This window comes from Lagopus leucura, unplaced genomic scaffold (genome assembly GCF_019238085.1).
Source record: "Lagopus leucura isolate 7727_CA_CO unplaced genomic scaffold, USGS_WTPT01 Super-Scaffold_100157, whole genome shotgun sequence".
Classification (NCBI taxonomy): Eukaryota; Metazoa; Chordata; class Aves; order Galliformes; family Phasianidae; genus Lagopus; species Lagopus leucura.
The window spans coordinates 5,252,826-5,268,407 of NW_024962334.1; the positions used below are offsets into that span (position 1 = coordinate 5,252,826).

General features: G+C 46.2%; 1 protein-coding gene across 1 annotated transcript in view; it reads left to right on the plus strand.

Moving 5' to 3' along the window:
• EEPD1 (endonuclease/exonuclease/phosphatase family domain containing 1) overlaps positions 1–15,311 on the plus strand; it is a 59,310-nt gene extending 43,999 nt beyond the window's left edge. Inside the window, exons 3-7 of the mRNA XM_042888898.1 lie at positions 4,314–4,424; positions 7,389–7,523; positions 8,687–8,819; positions 14,074–14,268; positions 14,811–15,311. Coding sequence (XP_042744832.1) covers positions 4,314–4,424; positions 7,389–7,523; positions 8,687–8,819; positions 14,074–14,268; positions 14,811–15,007 — 771 coding nt within the window. The 3' untranslated portion in view covers positions 15,008–15,311. The remainder of the gene's footprint in view (positions 1–4,313; positions 4,425–7,388; positions 7,524–8,686; positions 8,820–14,073; positions 14,269–14,810) is intronic.
• Positions 15,312–15,582: the final 271 nt, after the last annotated feature.

A 15,582-nucleotide genomic window follows, 5' to 3' on the forward strand; every position in this document is an offset into this window, starting at 1 on the left:
GTCTGTTTGCCTTTTTGTGCTATCAGTGCTTGAAGAACACGATCGATAAGTATTACAAAACCTTCCATGAGGTCTTCCTGGAAGACAGTAATGGAATGGGCATGTATAAAACATTAGTCACGATGGCACAGGGCCACCCCCTTCCCTGCATTACCTGTGTGGTTCCTCTGAAAGGAGGCTGCAGTGCATCCCACACATCGGTGTCTGCATCCCCATGGTGTGTGTTTTCAGGAGTGATCAGGGTTTGGCTTCTTCTGCAAACAGGAAACGGATACGCTTCAGGGAAAGGCAAACAAGCAGTGAAGGCCTGAGACTGCACTGCTGTCAGTAGGAAAAAGGATCCAGTGTTGAGTCTGTTTTAGGCTTTAGTCATAATAATGCTTCCTTCTCTGCTGTTATGTTTGGTTATGTGAGAACCCAGGCACAACTGCACAGCCCTCTATCAGGCGACTTGAATGACAGGTCCAGATTTCTACTTCAAGACTTTTCCAGGATCTGCAGTTTAAAACAGGTAGTGAATTTTGACATGACAATACAGTTAAGTGTCTGTCTTTCTGATGCTGAAAGTCTCCTTTTCAACTGCTGCCAACTCCCTCACTCTTTGTTCCTTGTACTCCAGGTCTCTTTCACCATGATGATTTCAAATCTTTACTCGTGTGCCATCCCTTAACATATCTGAAATGCTAAGGAATTGATAGAAGTTTCATATGCACCTTGTCTAGTCATGGAATTTACTCCCCCAGTGCCTCTTAAAAACACAGAGACTGTTATACACGGAGGTCAGTCTGAGAGTATTGCCTCCTGTTTATTTCCATCAAAACACTACAGCAGATGCGAAGAGCAAGCACAGTAACACCAGTTGATAGAGCAAACTCTCAGCTACAAAAGCTACTGTTTGGTCTCCATAAATGTTCAACAAATGTCCATGAATGTCAGTGGGTGCCATTTTTTCTTCATGGAGGGATTCAGTGACACACCTTTGCTCCATCCACACTTCCATGTCAGATGCCATTTTGTCAGACTGCTCCTCTGCTGCCATCTGTCACGCAGCAACAACATGTAATAGAATACTGGTGGGAAGGTTCAGCCTCTACTGCCATACCACCAGCATCCACCTCTGATGTGACAGGCCAACATGATAAAATTCTCTTTCTTAAGCAGCACTAACACCACCTTTGCTTTGAAGAAGCAAATTGTCGTTTACATTTGCTGCTGCACTCTTTTGGCCTGAAAGCTTTTGTGGTAATTGAAGAAAATGAACAGTTAATTGCTTTGAGTGCCTTTCTGAAGTTTAGGCAATGATTGGTGCACTGAGACAAGACAAACCGTGCCCTAATAACTGGCTCTTCCATATGATGTGTTTTCACCCTCTTTGCAGCCTGTGCTCTGACTCAGGTGTGGAAATAAGCATCCTCCAAAGAGTCATCACTGGCTGATCAGAAATGCATAATTATATGTTTTGAGCCTCTAGGCATTGTTTTCCTGGGTTGCATTTGATTTCCTAAATGTTCAAAGGACTAATGCATTCTCTTTTCAGGCAAGGGATGCAAGTATGCCTGGCTCAATGTGCTCCCTAGCACCTGTGCTGCACAATTAACACTTGCTAGGGCACCGTGCCTTCCCTCCAGTCTCTGCTCAGAGGTGCATGTCTTTAACTTCTTCCAGCCAGTTAGTCATAACCTTATTGCTGTCCCTGTCTGCTTCTGAAGTGGCTGGCAGCAGTAGGTGCAGGCTCTTTATCAGGGTAAACACAGAGCAGTTACGTCTTCAGATCCTTCCTGCTTGGGTAAATGATGGGTTGATGGCGAGCAAAGGCCACAGGGCTTGTCCCAGTTCCTGGCATGGTGGCCCTTGTCTGCTCCAAGCGTTGGTGGCAGGCAGGTGGCTGTCACAGGGGGTCACCTTTCCAGAACAGTTTGCCAGGAGTACAACCAGAGCCGGTGTGCAGTACGATCCTGCAGCCCAGAGGCACTTAACAGCTAGCACTAAGCTGCAGGAGCCACCACGACACTGGAGGAGCCCTTCTGCTGCAGATAGCACACAGTAGTTTTGGATCACTTATGTACAGGACTTAATGAAGAAAGCTCATTTCATTCCAGGAAACCTGCAGGCTGAAAGGCTTGTGAGGAAAAACAAAGCTAGAACTTTTCTCCTTATGAGGATTTTGGGGGGGGGGAGGGAAGAAATGCTCTGACGGAGGTTTTCATTCCAGTCTTTTCTTTACCACTTGAGTAACAGCTCCCCAAAGGGATTGATGTAGATCTAACTTTGCAAAAGAAGGAGGAATATTTTTTCCATGCCCTGTGCAGGCCATGAGCTTGTCTGTAGATTTTTACTGTACAAGGGAAAGTGTAATCTTGTTTGATGTTGGGCTTTGCAGGCAGAACAACATGATTTAAGAAATACACTTCTCAGTTCAGCAAAAAACACGACCTGAGCAAGTACACTGCCAGAGCTCCAAAATCTGTGTGCCTGAGGGCCCTGGAAAATGGGCATGAATTAAAGTCAGCTGCTGCAGGGGAAGCCCTCAGCTGCTGAAACTGTACCCAGAACTGGCTGATGGCTTCGTCCAAACAAACCATATAATCATATACGTTGTCTTTCTGATTGAGCAAAGTTAAAGAAAATCAATTTGGAGGAAACAAAAATATTCAAACTACTTGATTGCAGATGCTCTTTTCAATAACACGATGGTTTCTGTAACATTACTCAGCCCTGCCATGCTGGCTGCTGGGCAGCAGCAACCCAGAGATAAATTGACTCTTTTGTCAGTTATTATTCTTTTGACTAAAAAACTGAAATGTGTCTTGGCCTTCCAAGATAGGAAAAGGTTGGTTTGTGGTTGTGTGTATCTTAGAGGCACATGCTTACAGCTTCAGCATCCAGGATACTGAACTCACAGATAAGCCAGTTAGTAAAAGAGCAAGGTTTGGTTTGTCTTCTTGAAAGTAAAGGAAAAATAGACGTGAGAAGAAAAGTAGATGGCAAGCTGGAAAGGTGCAGCCTTTCTTCATTTCACTATGCCCATATATCATCCTTACCATCCTACCATCTGCCAAGAGACGGCAGCTCTTCAGACCGAGTCTGGCCAGAGGTGTGTCCCACCACAGAGGACCACTGTGCATAGCAGACACTGTGTCCAGTTCTGGGCTCCTCAGTGCTTTGGGACATGGTGTAGTGGACAATATGAGTGGTAGAGTTCCAGCATCCTTGTTCTGCTTGTGCATGCTCTGTAGCTCTCTGACCACATGCATAGCAATGGAAATGGGTCTGGGTGCTGTGGCTGTACAGCAGTGCCCAGGAAAGCCAATGTCTGTGGGCAGCATCACAAAGATCTGCTGTGTGTGCAGATGTGCAGCCAGTCCCTGCGTGGACAAGAAATCTCAAGCATCCAGAATGCATCTGCCATTCCACAGCCACAGTCAGTGCATGGGGTGCTATTACAGCAGGTGTATTGCATGCACAGCTGGGCTCTGGTACCTGTTTTCTGGTTGTCATTTTTTTACTTGCCCATTGAAATGCACATGCCTCGTAGCATGGAGGATCTCATTCCTCTGATTTATCTGCCCTCACAGTTCCCCCAGCCCACCCTTGGCTCATTGGTTTGTTGGAGGTGTATTAGCCTGAACTGTTCACATGCCAACTTGTTTCTTTAGAACCCCCTTTCAAGCCACAGGTACTTCCTGGAGCTGTAAACCCAAAGTGGTTCTGTCAGCTGAGTGCAGGCTGTTGAGTCTGACCTCCTCCCTTCCTCTGGCTCCTGTGGATTCACTGGAGAGCAGCCAGCACTGCTGCTTCCTGCCCCTAAAGCCCCCAGCCCAGCTCCCCAACACAGGCTGCTGCTTTGGGGGAAAAGGAGCCCAAGGAAGAAACTTAGGCATTTTTCCAATACCTTCTGCTCGCAGGGTTGTTTTTACCCAGCCTCCACTGATGCTACGTCTCTGGGCCCCGTCCCAGACCTCCTCCTGTGTGAGCCTTCCTGGGAAGCAGGGGTTTTGCATCCCACATGTGTGCTAAAGGCTGGCTTTTGTTCTTTCCACATTAGCGAGCTTCCCTTCTGGGACTGGCCTAGGCTACTGCAGTGGTTAAAAACCAGAGCTTAAATTCTGTAGCTAACAATCTGATACAACTTCCTTGGCCTCAGGCAGAAACAACCTCAGATTTGTAGCTGGGCACTGCTTAACATTTCAGAGGGGACTATGGTGTGTATTGCACGCTGCGCTCTATCAATGTCTTTTTGCATGCTTTTTTGCAGTTCTTTTGAAAGTCTTACAAAGCTGATCTTTTTCCTCCACCTCCCTCTCTGTCTCTAGTTTTGTATGGAGCTGAACCAGCCGACGCTGCCAAACATCCGCAAGTGGAAGGGCCCTAGAGGATGTTGGAAGGGTGTTGTTTCCGAAAAGCCCTCAGGCCAGCTACCTAAGGTACATTAATCTCCATGTTTGAACTTTTGCTTCACTATTTTTTTTTTTCCCCTCTAACCAAGGACATGTTTTTAATCATCTGTTGAAGGCAAAACATTTTGCAAATCTTTTTTGGCAAGGTTGGTAACTTTTTTTTTCTTTTTTTTTTTTTTAAGCTGACTGTTTATATAGAACTCGACTGTCCTGTTGGTATTTTGAGAGAATCATTTTCCCCAGCCTGTGGCATAATTATAAGGAGAAAGGTGCCTGTTTGGGGTTTGGGGATGAGTAACAGATAAAGACAGTACAGAAATGCAGAAGAAAGCTGTGTGTCAGGACAAGGAAGGAGCCCTTTGTTTTGCCCCTCATACACTGCAGTACTTCTGAATTTTTTCTGCTGGTCAGCTGAGCTTGCTATGTACTGCAGTACTGGCTGAAATTTGGGAGAGCTTCCAGCTTTACAGCTTTACAAGCGAAGACCCTACAGAGGGGCTGTTCAGCATGCTGTCCTCATCTGGCAGAGGAGCTTATCTAGCGTGTTTCCTGAGGTGCCCTGCACGTGTATTAGAAATATTCCTTGGACTCCACTGAAAAACAGCACAGTGCTGCACTATGCCGAGGTGGTGATGGTTGCACCTGCCACCCTTGGCAGTATTCACAGTAGAGCTGCATGGGGCTGAACTTTACTAATGGTAGCCAGAGGTGGTCTGTTCCAAGGGGAACCTCTTCCCTTCAAGGGTGCTAATGGGATTTCAGGGCAAAGTCCTGCTGACTGGAGGCTGCTGGTATCAAACAGGATCACTGTCACGATGCAGCTGTTACAGCATGGACGTTGTTGTGCAGTGGAAGCAAGAGCTGAGACTTGTAATGAGACACACACACTGGGCTACTTTCATCTCATCTGAGTGCTGTCATTAGTAAATAAGTGGCTCCAGTTGTAACCTGAATGCACAATTCAGGAAGACACTCTTATTTCCAACGCAGAGAGCAAATCCCCTTCAGGATGTTTTTATTCCTGGATGGAATCTTTGTTTTGGGATCTCTTGTTATGCGAGGTCATTAGGGCGCTGAGTTTAAACACTTGTGTGAAGTTGTTCTCTTTGCTATGTCTTTTTGCCTTAATAATAGGAACTATTGGTAATTGTCTGGGAGTTTCTGTGTTACATGTAGGTTGTTAAGTCAGTTCTTTCTTGAGCTGTATTTCCAGAGATACGTTCCAAAGATGAATGTTTTGACTGTGGATCGAGTAACTGGAAATCAGCGTGTGCTGTGGTAGGGATGTAGGGATGAAGGATTTCTCAAACTGTGGGAGGAGGCTGTGGCCAAACTAAAAACAGCAATGTTACTTACTGACTCTTCCCTTTAGGTGCCTTTGCAGAAGAGAAATCTGGCTACCCTACAGCACCCTTCACACAGCCAAAAAACCTTTTCTGTCCCTTAGGTTACCTGATGGGTTCATCAGGTTTGGACACTGTACACAAACACAATGCAATGAAGTAATGCAGTGTTACCCTTAAATACGTAGCACCTTCAGCACAAACTGCTCATGGGATGATCTGCAGCGCTAAATAGGGGGCAGTGCATCACACTCATGCTTCCACACTTCCCAGTCATTTCACCTCCTACCAAACACTGATTTGGGCCACTGTATTGATGAGAAATCTGAAGTCAGGGAATTGTGGGGAGCTGCTGACAGCTCTTCTATTCTTCCATGTCTTTTCTAATAGCCTACTCAGGTTTCAGACATTAGACTGGAGTTCGGTGGTGAGTTGGCCAAAGATGCCACCAAAGGATTTTAGCCAAACTTTGTACTTTCTTTCAAGGCTCATAGGAATACAGTAGAACAGGTAACACTTTCTTTTTGCAGCCGAAATGGAAAGCTTTTCCTTGAGATGGATTTAACTATGATTCACTAGGTCTGAATGGTACCAGGGCAAACTGTGTCTGTGTGATGAGAGGAAATGCTTGACAGGCTTTGAAGTAGATACTGCTGCTGGTGTAATGGGGGCAGGCAGCTTTCTGGAAATGCTGCATTCCCAAGTAGTCTAAGAAAACCTTGCAGGGTGATAGACACTAGGATGAAAGAAGTGGAAACCTGAACATGAATCACTTCAGTTGGAAAGGAGACAGAGGGAACTGACAGGGCTGAGAGGTCTGGACCAGATGTCTTGCCAAGAGGCTGAATGAGCCTGGGTATTTTTAGCTTGGGCATGGCAGAAGTCTGTAAGATCACCTATGGTGTGGAGAGAAGGAATGGGAAAGGATTGCTTGCACTGGTGTGCTGGTGCTTGGAAGAGGCTGTCAGGAGAAAGGCAAGCAACTGTGCACGCCAAGTATGCTCTCCTCATAAATGAGTACCACTGACCACTGGCAGAGGAGGGATGCTGCGGATGCTGGGGACATAAACTACTTTATTATTGACCACACTGAGAAGAATCAGATTCCTTGCCTGGAAGAGCAGGAAGTGAAGGACATGTGTCAGCCTGAAGATGCACACAGGATGCTGCAGCTAAATCTTTCACCACTGCAGCAGAGCTGAACATGCTCTACCTAAGATAGAGCAGCTTAGGAAAGTATTGGATGGAGGAAGCAGTGCTCTGCTTACCTGGGGGTCCAAGAGCCAGCATGCAGGTGTGAGTAGCAAGGCAATGTGCACTTCAACTCAGCGTGCTCGGTGGCACTGCCCATTCATCCTGTATGTAGAGGGGATTAGGGCCAGGGTGAAATAAAGAAGCTTTTCTATCTGTCCTAGGGTGTTGTTTCTCCCTTCAACCAGCGCACAGCAAGATCCGCCTCCTGTCCTCAGCAGGTGCCAAGCCACAATAGACACCTTTTACCACCTCCACATATTTGGGAAGTGATAATACACTGTTGCCAATAGCAATACCAAGTTGACTGAAACATTCGGGTTAACGTTTCATAATTTGGGCAGAATGTTTTATTTTTAACATCTTATTATTGGCTTTTCTCTTGCTTTAATTGCAGGGAGTCGAATATTCTGGTTTTCTCTGGGATACAACAGCTGGCATTGAGCTCAAAGACGCTTCTTTTCAGGAGAATGTACAGACTAATGGCAATGGGAGACACTCATATCCTCACCCATATATTGCACATTTCAAGGTAAGTCAGTTCTGCCAGTTGAGATGAGCTTTGATTTGAAAGTTTTGGACAGGAGGCTGGAAAGAGTCTCCTAACAGACTAAAAAAAAAAAGCATTAGCATCAGGCTAATCCATGTTCATCAGTCTCTTATGGCTCGGTTACAGGAAGGTGCTCAGTGATCTCAGTAGGTGAGTTTATCAGCAGAGTCAGTCCTTTCCCTTAGTCCTGTGGGAGGGAGCCCTGCTGCAATGGAGCATTGAGGCACATGAGGCCAGTGGACCTTTGGCAGTGCCTGCAGTCTGATAGAGTGACAGAAATCACCAGTCACCTCGTTCAGCTTTCAGGGAGGTGAGCATTGAGAAGCAGGGCAGCCACGGCCCCGTGGTTCTGGTCAGAGCCAGAAATGATGGGTGGAGATGGTGTAAGTGTAAGCAGAACAGATGTGCATGGAAGGCATCGTGCTTTGGAGAGGCTCAGGCTGATCTCTTGCATTGCTGGCACAGTGCAGAGTTTCCATTTTGAAGCTTTTTCACTAGGCTGCACCTGTATGAGAGAACTTTGTGCAGTTTGGAAACTGACTCTTTCCAAGCTGCTCTTGTGTGTATGGATGAGTGAATGTACAGCCCCCTTCTCTGCACTGGCTGTATCCAGTTTAGGCAGTTTGAGAGAAGTTTCTAATACATAAGCAGGTCAGGATTAGAAGTAAGCATTACTTGTGCCACGCGACAAAGTGAGCCCCAGAAGGTAAGCAGCAGATTAGGGGGAGCCAGCGGCTCATTTCAAGGTACATTAAGTTTCATGACTAATCTCTGTGGCAGGCCAAGGCAGATCACAGGAGGGCAGTAATTAGTCCACGTAATGAGCAAGCCATTATTTGTGGCTTAATAACAACTGGTTTTGCATAAACTGGTTTTCGTAAAGAATCAGCTTCTCTCTGCAGCTGCTGTAGAAAGAAACTGCATAGTTACAAAAATCAGTTTCCCCAGAACTGAAGGGCTGCCACAGTAGTCCAAATAGAGCTGTCTTCCCAAAACACCAAGGCAAAACACAACACACTGTGTGCAGCATGAAATGGGTCCCAGTCACCAGGACTTACTGCCAAAAGTATGGAACAGGGGAATATCTTTGCTCTCTGACCTCCCTTTGCCCTGTGCTGCACTGCTTTCTCTCCTTCCTCCCCCAGGTTGGGATGAATGACCTAACGCTGGTTAACCTTCACCTGGCCTTGGCTCCTGCAGTGGGGGACAACGCAGGGAAGAACCACGACAGCCACAAACTAGCAACCTTTGCACAGACTTTGCAGGAGACTCTGAAAGGTATGGTGTTGTCTTCCTTCCAGTTAGCATCTGCACGTACCTCATGAAAGGAATTTAGCATATGGATATAACTGTCTTAGTGCAGGTTTCACAAGTTTCCTCATCAGCTGTACATTGCCTTTACCTTTCTTTGAATGGTGCACAGCGTGCAAAGTGTGTTTTTTCTCTGCTCACTATTTTACAATCTATTCTAATTAACACAAATACCTCAGAAGATCCTGCTGCCTTCAACCACGCTTTTCAAGTGAATCTCCTTGTGATTTTATGCTAGCATAAGGGCAAATCCAAACAAACAGAAGATACTGGGTTAAAACTGATCTACTTAATATCAGAACAAAACTAGCTGGCCTTTTCCCAAAGGAATTTTGTCCTTTGTCTATTTTTGGATATTTGGAAGCACTTTGGAAAACCCAGTGGAGGTCAGGAGATGCTTGCTAAGAGAAAGCAGACCAGAAACCACCTTTGGTACATGGATGCAATAAGTAAAACAATTCTGTTGGTTTCAGACAAGTTGCTCTGGTTGTAGCCCAGGATGAGCGACACCAGAATTTGTATCTCAACTTGAGCAATTTAACAGACAGCTGAAGAATTTGCTTCTTATTCTGATTCTTTCAGGTTTAACTCAGTTTCCAGTGGAGCAGAACAGCAGGTTTCAGATTCAGAGTGGTGTTGGCATTGGTGATCTTTTCATAGGAATAGGAAAATCTAGCCCTTTGCTTACCATTTCACAAAGAAGTAAAAGGGTTACAAGGTTACAGTCACGATGATTTTCCTCTTGGCATAGTTTTGCAAGGTCAGTCACTTGAAAGCATTAAAATCCTCTTGTATAACACAAGAGGTAATTACAGTTTTTATGCATGTTCCGTTGTTTCTCCTTTAGAGCTGCAAGAAGTCAGTGGGAGCTATTTTTAAGTGCTACAGATTCAAGTATTTGTCCACATACCTCCTGAAAGAAAAGGATGAAGGCAAACAAAAGGGTCATTTGTTTAATCCCAGAAGGCTGAATCGGGATGCAGATAACTGTGTTGCTCTTCCGAAGTCAACAGAGATGCATTTCCTCTGCATCTAAATTTAGGCTGTTGACAGGAGGGCTTCTTTTCGTTTTTGTTTTCATTGCCATGTGGTGGGCACGTCACTGCGGCCTGTTTGTTCTTGACTCAGTCTTTCACAAAAGGTGAAGTTCAAATTCCTAACGTGTGGGATGCAGGTCTTGTTTCCCAAACAAATACTTGTGCACACGTGTTGTTTTGAGCACTGAATTACTCAGCCAAAATCAAAGGCAGGCTTAAAATTACATTTAAAAAAAAAAATCTTTTTTTTTTTTCTTTTCAAAGCCAATCCATCAAATATGATTAATTGAGGCTGATTTGCCTGTTGCTATTCCAATCAGCCCATATTTCTGATCCCATTTTGCTAACAGGCGCCTTCTTTGCTGCCTTACAAAGAAGACATGCTCAAGAAGTTCAGTTAGGCAGTCTCCTGTAACGTCTCCATCCCCCAGAGCAGCTGTGTACCCACATTTCTCCCATCAGATGTGTGCGTCCTGGTTCCTTTTTGTCCTCCTTTACTCTCAGTTGTACCAGAGAGACCTGGTGGTTGTCTGCTGCTGGTAGCTAACTCTGCAGCAACCCTTCTGCCTTCTCTTAAGCACTCCACCTGCTCATATCCACTGTGGTGACCATGACCTTGCAGACATTATCTGTAGTGCTTGGACCCAGGCTTGGCTTAGTCATCTTCTTCCACCTGGCTTGGCCATACTGCAAAGTGCCTGTGCATCAGCAGCTTGGCCTAGAAGACCTCTGAGAGGTGGTAGGGAGCTTCTTACCAGTGTGAGTGCTGCCACATCCTTTCCGTTTTGTTTTTCGCGCTCTTCAGGAAGAACATGGGGATTTAAGTGTCTGTTTAACTCATTAGGGTCTGATTCAGGGCATGTGGAAGTCAAGGGAGAGTGTCCTTCAGGGTCCCTTTGTACTGCTGTGGAACAACTGAGGGTTTCACCATTGCTGCAGGACAACAAAATGAAGCTCTGCAGATGTCTTGCTGCACAGTTGTTCTGCTAGGGATTTGCAGCTACGTGGAGCACCAGGAGCTTCCGGTTGAGGGGACCAGAAAGAGACTCTTTCCTTTGGTGATGGGCTGGAAAATGGAGTTTTGGCTTCTTGAATGCTCACTGCACCCCATTTATCCCTTCTCTGTCCACTTTATGTTATGGTGTTATGATTGTATGCTTATCTGTTCTGCATGAGAAAGTTTGAAACAGAAAAGAATACAGTGACTCATTTCCTGTGCATACACCAGACTGACTTTGTACCTGATTCCACGAGCATATCTAGGTGTTGATTATTTTAGGCTCTGCTATTTCTGTGTCATTCAGAATCGAGCAGTCAGTTAAAATTTCCTTTTGTGATTACAGTTTTTAAGACATTTTTCACGTAAGGCTGGAAGATTTGCTCAAATAAATATTTTGTGCAGGGCCGAGGTGCTGTTGCTGGGATTCCTGCCTGCCTGTAGTTTGTAATCCCCATCAAGGGTGCACCCCAGACCTTTCCACAGTGGCCTTCCCCCTTTATATCAGGGTGCAAGCACTGCCTTGGCCATTCAGCAAACATCAGTCTGGAGGACTGCGGCAGTGCAGCAGTTGCACTTGTTGCAATTTCCTGCTGCACCACGAAGCCCAGACATGAAATCATCAGATTCTTCTTGCCGGTCCAGATCTTAGCTTTTCTGCACTGCCAGCTCACAGCAAGCATGCTGCTTGGCGTGCTGCAGGAAGGGAAGCCTGCCTGCCTCACCAAGATGAGAGCTGCAGAAGCGGAAGGTGGCATTTCAGAGGCACTGTGAAAGCACTTTGTTCAGATGATGAGAGCAAACCAGTTCTCTCCAGGGGCTTCGTGCTTCCCCATTAGGTAAGCACTGACTTTGTTTCGGGTTCTGACGAATCTTAAAATAACTTGGGCTCAGGCTTGTTTTTTGTCTTTCTTTTAAAGGTGGGAAGGTCGGTATCACTGGCACTTTGCAGAATAACATTTAAACGTCGTGTCGTGTTCAATATGAGCATGGCTCGCAAAGGGCACAGAAGCTACAAGTAGTTTCATTAGTTTTCATCACCTCTCTGTATTTCAGCTAGCGGCGCGTTTAGAAGTATTTATGTTTTTGTAAATCATAAATCACCAGTCTCTCTGCCCTCCTGCCCCCTCTCACTTCATCTTTGTAGAACTGCAGGCAGAGAGGAGTGCAATGGATTTCATTGTTTAACTTGTGCTCCCTCTTTTGGCTTGCTACTTGTACAGCAGCAGCACACAGCAGGCAGGTTTATCCATGAGTGCTGCTTTCGGTAGAACAGTCTCTCAGTCCTCTTCCTCCACACTTCAACCACAGAAAGCGAAGGCACTTACAGAATATAACAGTGGCCTTCTTTGAAATCGGCTTTGTGATCATTTTTGGTGCATCCTTGTTGCGGATTCCTCCTTTTCCACAGTACCAAGGTCTGTGTTGCAGCAGTCTTTGCTCAGCTGTCACAGTCCTGGAGTCCATCACACCTTTCTGGCAGGGCAGCAGGCACGTCCATCCTCCTCTTACCCCATTGCACAGCTGGGATATCTCCATCTCCAGCTGTAGAGCTATGGAGAGCACATGCTGTGGATATAAAATTAAGGCCCAGAGTTTCTTTTCTTACTCAGGGTTGGAAATAAAATATAAGTGAGGTCGTCTTATTTCCACAGAAAGAAGGCATTTTGGACAAGTATTTCATGTCATTTCCTTAGTTCCTTTGGAAATTAGGCCCCAGTCGGATTCTAACATGTTGAAGTTCAGCAGTATTTCTTCAGCCATCTGGGAGAAGGAGAGCTTCTATAGCCAGTGAGTGTCTGCATGGTTTGTGAGCTAACCTGCAGCTGACAAGTTTGCAGGCTGCATTTCAGGCTTGTTTTTTGAGATTTCCTCAACACACAGGTTTAGAACAGGCACTGCACTTTTGGGGCTCTGATATATATTAGCAAAAAAATATGGCTTCTGGAGTCTTCAGCTACGACAGTCAGTGTCGTAATGTAGGAGTCAGAGCTGCTGGTTTGTCTGTGTTCCAGGAAATCCAGAGGAATCACCCCTTTCCTATCCCAAAAGGCAGTGCACATCACATTACCTGCTGAGGGCTGGATCTTGAGCTTTTTCTTTGATGGGGAATTCACATGTCACCACTCTCGACTGTCATTTTGACTCTGGCTCATACTGGTGACACTACGTGTAATGATGCAATCTGGGAAGCTGTCACCTTCAGCCTTGTATTGGTTCAGTAGGTCTTGACAAACTTGTTCACGGTGTTCCTGGATGAGCATTTGTGGGACCCACCTGATGTGAACTTTGTGACGTTCCAGTGTTGCCGCCATCATTTCCCGTGCACTGAAGCTGATCTTCAGCTCTGTCCACAGCTCCCTGGTTGCAGTTTGCCAATTCACATGTGTGAGCTGATGAAGGTGCTCTGCATTTTGTGGTGTGACAGCTGTGCATGGCTGTCCAGAACGCAGCTTGTCTTCCATGTTGCTGCTGCCACTGCTGAAATGCACCACCCATCACCTCACTGTGCTCATGTCCACTGCTTGGTCTCCATAAACATTCAGCAAGTGTTGATGAATGTCAATGGGTGCCATTTTTTTCTGCAAGGAGGAATTCAGTGCCACGGCTTTGCTTGATCTGCACTTCCGCATCAGATGCCATTTGGTCAGACCTTCCCTCTGCTGCCATCTGTCACACAGCGACAAAATGTGATGGAATATTGGTGAAAAGGTTCAACCCCTACTGCCACACCACCAACACGCGCCTCTGATGTCGTGGGCTGACATAATTAAGTAGGAGGCGTAGCTTTTGGAGCAGAAGGAAAAAAATAAGCTTACAAAGTCACAGATTTCTACAAACTTCCAAGACTAGAAATGCTACTCTGTCACTGTGAATAGCAAGCAGAGGATCCCAGTGTAATTAAGCTGATGTTTAGAAACAGTCAAGAAACATGCACTGAGCGGCCACAAGGAGGTCTCTCCAGAGCCTTGTCTGCTACACATTGGACAGGATGGCCACGAGTAAGTAGTAGTGAAAAAGGCTTCAAACAGCATTGCTTTCAGGAGTTCAGAGTAAAGTCAGGTTTGCTATAAAGTACTTGTGTATTGCCTCCTTTCATCATCTCCTCCTCTTCTTCCTTTTAAGCTGTGGATGTCCATTCTGATTTAATTTCTCTTTTTTCTTTCCATTTTTTTCTCTTTTCCAGGGGAAAAAGATGTAATCATCCTGGGAGATTTTAACCAGGCTCCCGACAGCAGCGACCATGACATTCTGAGGAAGGAGAAGTTCCATCACTTGGTCCCTTCAAATACGTTTACTAACATCAGCACAAAGAACCCCCAGGGATCGAAGTCGCTGGACAACATGTGGATCAGCCGGAGTTTGAAGAAGGTTTTCACAGGTAGAGTTTCTGTTTGGTTAAGTCACGTAGCCTGTGTGAGCTTAGCATTGGGTCAAATGTGAGTGATACTGCTTGGCATACAGCTACTATTGCTGGACTGCAACTACCTGAAAAGAGCTTGTAGTGAGATGGGGGTCGGTCTCTTCTCCCAGGTAAGGACTGATAGGACAAGAGGTAATAGTGTTAATTTGTGGCAGGGGAGGTTCTGGTTGGCTATTAGGAAACATTTCTTCTCAGAAAGAGTGGTCAAGCGTTGGAACAGGCTGCCCAGGGAGCTGGTGGAGTCACTGTCCATCAGGGTGTTCAAGAAGCGTGTAGATGTGGCACTGAGGGACATGAACAGTGGGCATGGTGGGTGGTGGTTGGACTAGGTGATCTTAGACATCTTTTCTGACCTTACCGATCCTATGATGCTGTGGCTTCCTGTAGCTGCCTTCAATTCCTTAGCATGCTAAGTATTTCTTTTGCAAGCTTGTGGAAATGTGTTTAAATCCAGGCACCTCTTTCATACCGAGCTTTTTATGTGATTCTTTTTCTTGCAGGCCACTGGGCTGTTGTGCGAGAAGGTCTTACAAACCCGTGGATCCCTGATAACTGGTCCTGGGGTGGAGTAGCCTCAGACCACTGCCCTGTGCTAGCTGAATTTTACATGGAAAAGGACTGGAACAGGAAGGAGGTGACGCGGAATGGAAACGGGGTGACCGTTGAGCGCGACTCGAACACTAAACATGAACGATGACGTGAACGGGAGGAGTCAGCCCATAGCCCCTGTTCCAGGGGTCAGCCCATAGCTCTGCTTGCTGGAGACTCAGCTGTGGAGCAGAAGAGCTGCTTTCCCCTCTCCTTCCTTCACCTGTCCTCCCCACGTCCAGAAAGCATCAGCACTTGCCTCCGCTGGCTCTCGCTCTGCGCCCTTCATGGACAGCTCTGGGTTGTCCCAGGGCAGTAGAGCAGCCCGTAACTTTTTATAGGGATGCGATGGACCCATCTCCATGCCTGGAGATTTGGATGAGAACTGTACAGAAAATAAAGTGTACTTTTAATACTGTGTAGGATTTTGGCTAAAATGCAGCCAGACGGGGCTTTGCTGTGGGGGTGTTTGTGATGGTTAATTTCTTTGCTTCCTTGTGAACTGAGGGGAATAGCAGAGGGCACACAAAGATGGCGCTCTGTGGATATTCTTGGCAATTCCTATGTGAGCTCAGCACTTGCAAAAGCTGCTAATTCTGGGAAGCAAGAGAGGTGCTGGACCCTTACATGACCAGAAGGCCCTGCATGGTCCCTATGGCCCAGAGAAGCACCATGCCTCCTCAG